This window comes from Suricata suricatta, chromosome 3 (assembly GCF_006229205.1).
Source record: "Suricata suricatta isolate VVHF042 chromosome 3, meerkat_22Aug2017_6uvM2_HiC, whole genome shotgun sequence".
Classification (NCBI taxonomy): Eukaryota; Metazoa; Chordata; class Mammalia; order Carnivora; family Herpestidae; genus Suricata; species Suricata suricatta.
In genome coordinates this window covers 170,804,833-170,814,223 of record NC_043702.1, presented here as the reverse complement: position 1 = coordinate 170,814,223, position 9,391 = coordinate 170,804,833, and the positions used below count along the sequence as shown (strand labels likewise).

Below are 9,391 nucleotides of genomic sequence, written 5' to 3'. Positions count from 1 at the left end.
CCTTATCTTCCCCCACCTCTGCCCTCCCTTCTTCACCTCTTCCTCTTTCCACCCCTCCTTCCTCCCTCCCCCCCTCCTTTTCTCCCCTCTCCCCTACCTTTCGGCTTCTCTTCTTCCTCCCGGTAGGATGACAACTGGGGGGAGACGACCACGGTAGTAACGGGCACTTCAGAGCACAGCATCTCCCACGATGACCTCACGCGCATCGCCAAGGATATGGAGGACAGCGTCCCGCTGGACTGCTCCCGGCACCTGGGCGTGGCGGCGGGGGCCACGCTGGCGCTGCTCTCCTTCCTCACGCCGCTGGCCTTCCTGCTGCTGCCCCCGCTGCTGTGGCGGGAGGAGCTGGAGCCGTGCGGGACGGCCTGCGAGGGCCTCTTCATCTCCGTGGCCTTCAAGCTGCTCATCCTGCTGCTGGGCAGCTGGGCGCTCTTCTTCCGCCGGCCCAAGGCCTCGCTGCCCCGCGTGTTCGTGCTGCGCGCGCTGCTCATGGTGCTCGTCTTCCTGCTCGTCGTCTCCTACTGGCTCTTCTACGGCGTGCGCATCCTGGACGCCCGCGAGCGCAGCTACCAGGGCGTCGTGCAGTTCGCCGTGTCGCTGGTGGACGCCCTGCTCTTCGTGCACTACCTGGCCGTGGTTCTGCTGGAGCTGCGCCAGCTGCAGCCCCAGTTCACGCTCAAGGTCGTGCGCTCCACCGACGGCGCCAGCCGCTTCTACAACGTGGGCCATCTCAGGTGCGGCGCGGGCCGGGAGGGCGGCAGGGGGGAGGCGGAGGGGCTCGGGGGGCTGCGTGGGGCAGGGGGGGCGGGCTGCAGGCTCTGAGCTGAGTGCTTTGCCCACAGTAGGTTTTCAACGGCGCAGGGTCCTGGGGCAGGATGGGCCGGGAGTGGGGAGAGAACAGACCTACGGTTGGTCATCAGGGACCTTCCAGATGGGCCAGGGGGAGAAAGGCCAGGGGCACCGACTGGGCTTTGGGAATCACTTTTCAAGCCTTCCCTGGAGATGCTGCCTCTGTGAGCCCTTGAGTGGGTGGTCACTGAGATGAGCTGGCCATGTGAGGGACCCCGGAGGAGATGACAGGAGAGTTCCTCTGCCCCTCAGCCCCACCCCCACCCCAGGCCTCACAGAGTGTCAGGGGCACCTCCTGGCCCTGTAGGGAATCTTGGGGGACTTGCAGGGGTGAGGTGACCCTTTGCTGGGGACCCGGGCCCTGGGGAAGGCTTGGGAGCCTGGTAAGTAGACCGAAGGCCCTGAGCCAGGCTTCTTGGAAGCAGCCTGTCCCTGTCCTACGTCCTTTCCCGCCCTGCCAACCTGCCCTGATGTCTCCCCCCCCACAAACCCCTTGTCTGTCCCGTCTCCCTCCCCCTCCTGCCGTCTCCCCCACAGCATCCAGCGCGTGGCCGTGTGGATCCTGGAGAAGTATTACCATGACTTCCCTGTCTACAACCCTGCCCTCCTCAACCTGCCCAAGTCCGTCCTGGCCAAGAAAGTGTCTGGCTTCAAGGTGTATTCCCTCGGAGAGGGTGAGCGGCCCTGCTCCCCTGCCCTCCTGTCGCTCCCGTTTCTCTCTCACACTCTTCCCTGCTTTCCCAGGCCCTGTGTTCTGTCATTTCCCTTGGCTCCAGGTGGCTGGCATTAGCTGCTGATTCTACTTGCTGTCCCTTTATGCCGTGGTGTGTCCCTGCCCCTACCGCCCCTTTTGACTTCTCTGCGTCTGCTCACCAGCCCTGGGCCCGAGCCCTCAGCTCTCTGAGCTCCAGGTCCTCCTGCACCGGAGGCACGTGTGCTGGACCCGTGCCCTCCAGGGTCCTCTCTGTCGCTTTCCTGTGGGCCTCTCCCAGTCATGGCCGGGAGGGGCGGGGCAGGAGGCACCTGGTGGGTGGGCACAGCCTCTGGACCCGTCACGTTGCTGTCTCCAGACCTCCCAGGATGGGAAGCGAGCGTGCGGTGACGTGACCGGCCCCGTGTTTCCTGTCCTGTACAGAAAACAGCACCAACAACTCCACCGGGCAGTCCCGGGCTGTGATCGCAGCGGCCGCACGCAGACGGGACAACAGTCACAATGAATACTACTACGAGGAGGCGGAGCATGAGCGGAGGGTGCGCAAGCGGAGGGCCAGGTGGGTGCCTGGGCCAGGACGGGCCTCGGGGACTGTAGGGCCGGGGGCTCCTGTGGGTGCGGGGGACACATGAGCAATCGTGATGGGGTGCGCTGGGTTCGTAGCAGATTCCCATGAGCTGAGCGCTGTCCAGCAGCGCACGCCTTCTAGCGCGCGGTCCCAGGGGCCTGGCACGGCTTAGCTGGGCCCCGCACTCAGTGTCACAGGCTGGCATCAAGACGATGTCCACCCGAGCCTGGGAACTCGTCCAAGCTCACCAGTCACGGTGGAATCCGTTCCTGTCACCTGGCCTCACCGGCAGCCACGGTTTGCTTTTTCCAGCCAGAACAGGTGTGCGTTCCCTACCACCTGGAGAAAACTCTGCTTTGAAAGGTCTTCTGCAGGGAGAGCGGGCTGGCCAGGGTCATCCTCTTGTTCATAACGCCCAGGACATCTGGCTCAACACTGTAATTATATCTGCAGAACGGTATCCAGATGGCAGAGATAATAGCCAGGAGATGAGAACCTGGTGAGGGCGGAGGACCAGGCCGCCTGTGACTTCTCCCTGCCGGCTGCGCGGGAGCCCCGCCTACAGCAGCGGGGGCGGGCCTGGGAGATGTGGGAGCCCCGCCTACAGCAGCGGGGGCGGAGGCCGGGGTGGACCTCCTGCCAGTGGATCTCGCAGGCCTGCTCAGCTGTTGGTGCCATTTACCTGCAGCAGATGAGGTTCCAGCGCTCAAATCTTGGCACATTTCTTAAAGCTTTATTTTGAGAGAGAGGAGAGAGAGCGCACCCACAAGACTGCAAGCAGGGGAGGGGCAGAGAGAAGGAAAGGGAGAATCCCAAGCAGGCTCCTCACTGTCAGCAGAGTCCACCTTGGGACTCCACCCGCGCACCATAAGACCATGACCTGTGCCAAAACCAAGAGTCAGATGCTTAACCGACTGAGCCACCCAGGTGCCCAGATCTTGGCACATTCTTATGTACCGTCCTCCCGTTTACCTGTTCACACTGTAACTAAACTGAAGTCCTGCCCGAGGGTGTTTGCCGCTGCCAGGTCCCGCCGAGGTCTGTTGGGATTTCCACGGGGCCTCAAGCAGCGGAGGCTCCAGGATTTGACCCTCTGCCCCTCCTCCCACATGGTCTCCAGGCTTCAAGGAAGGAAGTTGTCCCTTGCCCTGTTCTGACACGAGGCCGGTGTCCCTGCCAGCGATGGCAGATCAGCAACCCCACGTCTCCGGCTGTCTCACAAACGGCCCTGGTGGGAAGGAGCCTGGCGGCGGTACCGCCCCCTTCTGCTTTTGCTCCAACCAGGGTTGTGCATCTCCTGTGTCGCCAATGCGGTTCTTGGCCCGTAGCCGATGTCTCCCTCCCATGTCACCTTGGTTGTAACCAGCAGAAGCCTCCTCCCATGGTTCCCTGATACAAAAGGTTTTTTTCAGAGGAGCTTTACTGAGAGACAAAAGGGAAGCACGCGCGTCACCAGAGAGGCCGCAACCGGACATGATCCACACGTTTACTTAGAACCGAACCCCACTCCCCAGTGTTTGAGGTTCCCAGGTCCTGGCCTTCCAGACACCGCTGTGTGTCTGCGTGCTTTTAACGTAAATTGGCTTCTTTTTCCTGCTTCCCCCACAGCGCCGTGCTTGGGATTCACCCACGCTGTCGCTGTATCTCGTGTGTTGCATTCTGTCGCCGCCTCGTGGCTCTCAGATGGCTCCCGGCCCCTAACCGGCATCTGGGCTATAGTCCTTCTGTTTTTCCTCCTCTTTGATGGCTGAGTAGTACTGTGTGAACCCGGGGGTTCCCCGATGCCAGCAGGGGAGGCCTTCCAGGTCTCCGGGGCCCTGTTTGTTCGCCTCTGGCATTTTGCTGTCGTGTTCTCGCCTTTGTCTTCTCGGTGTGTAGTAAATTGCTTGTATGCCCGCCCCCCGGACAGATGTCCACGTTGCCCGTGCTGCCATGCCAGAGCAGACAGAGGTCTGTTCTCTGGGTGTAGTTGTGTCTGCTGGCTTGTCACCCGGTCAAGTGTGACTTGGGGTCTCGTGGAAGAAGGCCACATGCTGCTCTTTCCCAGAGCACGATGCCCAGCTCCCTAGCTGTCTCCGGGTTGGATGCTGGGGTGCCCGCGCTGGGCTCACTGAGCTCTACAGCTGTTCCCTGTCTTGCTCCCCCCCCCAACCATGTCTCTGCAACCCCCCCCCCCACGCACACATGGCCCCTAGAGCCCGGCCCTTGGCTCCACGTGGGTTTGCGGTGCTTCCTGGGGCGGGGGATCATTGCTGGGGCGCAGGAGGGCGGGAGCTGGTGGAAGGGACGGCTGGTCCAGGCCCCTCCTGTCTCCCCCAGGCTTGTGGTGGCGGTGGAGGAGGCCTTCACACACATTAAGCGGCTGCAGGAAGAGGAGCAGAAGAACCCCAGGGAGGTGATGGACCCCCGGGAGGCCGCCCAGGCCATCTTTGCCTCCATGGCCCGTGCCATGCAGAAGTACCTGCGCACCACCAAGCAGCAGCCGTACCACAGCATGGAGAGTATCCTGCAGCACCTGGAGTTCTGCATCACGCACGACATGACGCCCAAGGTAGGCCCCGCCCCCGCCCCGCCCCCTGCTACCGGCTGCCTGCCTCCCCCACGCTCCCGCGCTCTCCCCACCATGGCCCTGCCGGCCTCCCAGCCCGTCTCTTCTCTCATCCCTGCCCCTCCCACCTCTGCCCTGTTCCCAGCTGGTGAGGAGAAAGGGCAGTTTCTTCTGGGCGTGGCTGCGGCTCGATTCCCATCTCCGCGGTTGCTGCACCTGCACCCGTGACCTCCAGCAGCTGTTTTTTGCCCTGTGCCCTTCTCGAGCCATGACCCACCCCTCTGCTTTGTCGTCAGCCTCCTAGAATGGCGTCCCCAGCCACCCTTGGTGAACAGGGTGACAGCGTCCAGAGAGCTGGGTGCAGGGCAGGAAGAGTGAGGAGGCCTTGTGATCCTAGCCCAGTGCAGGGAAGGTGCGGGCACAGAGGGGTGCCCGATCACCTCTGTGGGCCCCGGCCGCCCTGTGTGTAGAACAAGGGTCTAGAACAGATGAGCTCAGCCCCTGGAGGCGTGGAAGCAGAGCGAGCCAGGGCACATGGAGGGTCGCGGCAGGCGGGTGAGGTTCCCACGCAGCCCCCGGCCCCTCCTCAGGCCTTCCTGGAGCGGTACCTGGCGGCTGGACCCACCATCCAGTACCACAAGGAGCGCTGGCTGGCCAAGCAGTGGACGCTGGTGAGCGAGGAGCCAGTGACCAACGGGCTCAAGGACGGCATCGTTTTCCTCTTAAAGCGCCACGACTTCAGCCTGGTGGTGAGCACCAAGAAGGTCCCCTTCTTCAAGCTCTCCGAGGAGTTTGTGGATCCCAAGTCGCACAAGTTTGTCATGAGGCTGCAGTCTGAGACGTCGGTGTGACTGAGCAGCGGCAGGGGTGACGCCGGGGCTCCTGCGGGTCGGGGAGGGCTTGGCTCTCACCTCCTGCCGCCCTGCCTCCGCCTGCTCCCGTTTACTTTTACTTGAATTGACCCCCCTCCCCCACTGCTCCCCCCTCCTAGTTGCTCCGGTGTGAGCGTGGAGAGGCCACCTGCATTGGCAGTGCCTGGGAAGCTCTCTCTCCCCACCCAGCCCTCACGTGGTGTCATCGTGCAGGAACTGTGCCTGTCCCCCTCTCCCTCCCGGATGGCATTCCCTTCTGAGTGGGCAGGCCCCCCCCGGAGCCCCCACCCCTGAACCAGGCTCTTGCGGCAGTTTTCTCCTCTGGCCCCGAAAGGGTGTCTCCAGGGGACAGACAGACTCCAGAGAGCCACGGTGCCAAACTCCCCCAGACGGCGGGTCATCCGCTCCTCCTGGCCACCCAGCCCGCCCCTGACACGTGTTGAGTTCCAGGGCAGGGTGCTCTTGCACCCCACCCCCACATGGCCCAAGTCAGGGTCTCTCTGCCGCGGTCAGCGGGCCCGGCCATCAAAGCCTCCCTTTACCCCCACACATATTCAGAGTGAGGGACAGTCGTGCCCTTCACCCTAAAGTCCCCACCTTCTGTTTCTGGGCTGTATGGTCCCCTGTGGCCACAGCCAAACTGAAGCAGAAACCCTCTGTGGCCACTCTCCGGGGACGTGGGGGGACCGCACCCGGTCACTGGGTCTGTCCTAGGCAGCCCCCGAGGGAAGGACGGGAGGGACCTGGGAACACGGCTGACCCCTGGCCTCCCAACCTTCGTCCCCACCTGGCCGGGGCGGGTTCCCCTTCCTGGGGAAGGACAGCGAGTCCTCGCGCACAGGTTGAGTGGCCTGCAGACGGTGACCCGACCCCAGAGTCTCGGACGGCGTCTGTCTCTCCCTCCCCCCCCCCCCAGTGTGTCTTTTCTCCGCGCCAGGGACCGGGTGCCTCATCTCTTTTTGGGGGGTGGGAGCCGGTAGCTCCTCCTCGTCCCCTGCCTTAAGCCCACTTCTTTGCCTCAGGGGTCTCTTTTCCTTGGCTGGCCAGGGTCCCCTCCTCTCCCTGCCTGGTCCTCTGGGCTCTTGTCTCCCTCAGCACTGGGGGGAGGGCCTGGGATTGCTGCCTTTGTGGGCATCGGCCCCTCACCCCACTGAGCTTCCGTAGTCTTTACACCTGATCTGATTTCTCGAGAGTTTAGGTCTCGTTTTGAGCAAAATCCACTGGCCTTCGAAGATGTATTTTGAGTGTGGAATCTGAGCCTTTAACTCAGACACCTTTAAATTCTGTAGTTTTAGCCAAGAGGACTGGAAGCACCTGTATATCTCCAGCCCGGTCCACGTGGAGGAACATTCTGGTGGCTGGTCTGGAGCTGCCCCGGGCCAGGCCTCTGGATCATTCACAGTGCCCCCTTTTAGGCCCGTCTTCTCCCAGCCAACCTGCTCCGTGGAGCGCCCCCTGGGCTAGGTCCCCACCGGTCTCTGACGAGGGAGGCTTCCAGTCTGTGTAGGCCAGCCCTGATGTGATGGAGCCTAGCGTCCTTGTCTCTCCCTTGTTGTCTGAAAAAGCACATCTGTCCACCCACCGCTTACTAGAGAAGGGCTCTTCAGTTCATGCTTAGCCCGGTCCCCACCGCTGTGGGGTGTGGGGCTGACTTAGGCACTGCCTGGGGAATTACATCCTGTCCTGGGGGTCGTAGGAAGGCATCGTCTCTCCGAGGACCAGGTTTTAAGAGGAGCCCCTCTGGGCCACATTTCTAAATACCTCACTATCTTGGAAAACGGGGCCCGGATGGTGATTGGGGTCATTGCCTCTGTGGGCAGGCGTGGGGTGCGTCAGGACGTAAGGACCAGGGCGGGGGTGGGGGGCACAGCGAAAGGCTTTGGGATCTTTGTTGCTGCCCTAGGTTAGGGGCGGAGGAGTGTTTATTTTAAGAACCTGCCATGTTTTTAATCACTGTGATTTTTTCATTCCTTTTTCCTAAAACTAAAGTGTCCCCCCACCTCTCTAAGCACTAAGGGCTGTGGCTGAGAACAGTGTGTCTGGGTCTTCTGCGTCGGAACTGTGGTATTTTTGTCTTCTTCGATTATTATTATAATAATTATTATTTTTTAAAACGTCAGGATGGATCGTCCCGTGTTTGGCTGTTTGTCTTTTGCTTCTCGTCCGCCCGGGAGCTGTCTTCATGCTGTGAACTGATGTGGGACACCTCTGAGCCCTGTCCCCTGTTTTGTCTGTCCCATCCCGCGCTGGGCTTTCCTATCTTCCCCTGGGGGGGGCGCTCAGCTTACCTGCAGCCCCTCCCTCCCCCACTGCTCCCCAAGGACACCAGACTACAGGGCCCCCTAGCTCGCCCGCCACCCACCCCCCAGGCCCACCTCTTCGTCACCTCACGCTCAGAACCCTCGGAACGCTCGGAACGTTCCCCCCTCCACACCAGGACGCTGTGCCTCTGGCCTTCACCTACCTCGCCACTCTGCCCTCGCCCCTGCCCTGCCTTCCCAGCGACCCTGCGCGCTCTGCTTTTTCTTGTTTATTGTTTTACTCTCTCATGTTTTCTTCCCACCCCTCTCCATCCGAGCCTTTCATTTTTCACTGTTCCTGTCGCAAACCCCGCTTCAGTACCTGTGAGGAGGCATCGGCCCCCCCCCAGGACCTCCTCATCGGAAACACCTGTTCCCAGAGTCTGTGCTCCTCTGTCGGGCCCTCCCTGCTGTCTGTCTGTCAGTCTGTCTGTCTGCTCTTTCCCCTGCCCTCCACCCCAGGGCAGCATCTGCTGATGGATTCGGTCCTGGTGTGTGACTGTTGTGATCTGTTCTGTGGGCGAAAAGGAAGGGCGTTCTTTTTGGGTCCCTTCCAAGTGAGATTGTAAATGTAGAATTTGCCACTGTTGAATCTAGGGTTATTTTTTTTTCTTTTTCTTTTTCTTTCTTTTTCCTTTTTCCTTTTTTTTTTTTTTGGGTTACAGAGACCTTGTGCATGCATGTAGAAAATTGTAAAATGTAAATTTTTTTTAATATATAAAAAGCTTGTTTTTACAGTTTGCAGTGGATCTAAACATTATGGCGATTTTAGGGATTTTTTTTCTTAAACATAGGAACTAAAACTGTACAAAAATTTTTTTTATATAAAATAAAGACATTTGACTTTCGTGGGGGCATTGTGTCATTTTTCTTTTTACTGGAGTGGAAGCCAAAGTCAGGCCAAGTAGCGGCTCCTCGTTAGGGGGAGAGCGACCAGCAGGGGGCAGTGTGCGCCCGCCGTTACTCTCCGCCCCCTCTGGAAGCCTGGGGCTGGAAACGACCTATTCTGAACCCAGACTCTGAGAAGAGAGAAACCTAGGAAGCGAAGACTGCTGTTCTCTGGGGTGGCTTCAGGATAAGGAAGGAGGAAGGAAAGATTACTTTCTGGGTGGATTCATAGGAATTTCAGGCAGTTGTTGAGGATTTCAGTCAACAGTGATAGCTCATCACGTGTCATTGAGAAAAATCCTGAAGTAGCTCTTCTTCAGTATCTTCTTATTTCTACCATGATCTCTCCAATCTTTCAGGCTCTGCGCAAACAAGTGCGCTCTAGCAGTAGTCCTTTATTTACTGTGAAAACGTTCGGCGGCTGTCTGCTTGTGGTCAAGCTCCACAATCAGGGGTTCGGGACCCTTGTCCCCTCTCCGCCCAGACCCACACTCCTCTGGGACTCTGGGCACCCAGCTTAGCACACGAACAGCCTTCTGAGGTCAAAAACAAGCAAGCAAATGTCAACTTCGCTGCATGGAGTTGGCTCATGTCCTAGATTCGGTCTTCGTCTCCCTGGCCCACATTTTGCCAGACTGAGGACGCAAAGACAGA

General features: G+C 60.0%; 1 protein-coding gene across 2 annotated transcripts in view; it reads left to right on the top strand.

Annotated features, from left to right (window-relative positions):
* VANGL2 (VANGL planar cell polarity protein 2) overlaps window positions 1-7,668 on the top strand; it is a 29,219-nt gene extending 21,551 nt beyond the window's left edge. For both annotated transcript variants that reach the window (XM_029935815.1, XM_029935814.1), the window contains 5 exons: window positions 127-734; window positions 1,387-1,523; window positions 1,985-2,120; window positions 4,449-4,680; window positions 5,268-7,668. In XM_029935815.1, the coding sequence (XP_029791675.1) occupies window positions 127-734; window positions 1,387-1,523; window positions 1,985-2,120; window positions 4,449-4,680; window positions 5,268-5,528 (1,374 nt within the window). In that variant the 3' untranslated portion in view covers window positions 5,529-7,668. The remainder of the gene's footprint in view (window positions 1-126; window positions 735-1,386; window positions 1,524-1,984; window positions 2,121-4,448; window positions 4,681-5,267) is intronic.
* The last annotated feature ends 1,723 nt before the right edge of the window (window positions 7,669-9,391 follow it).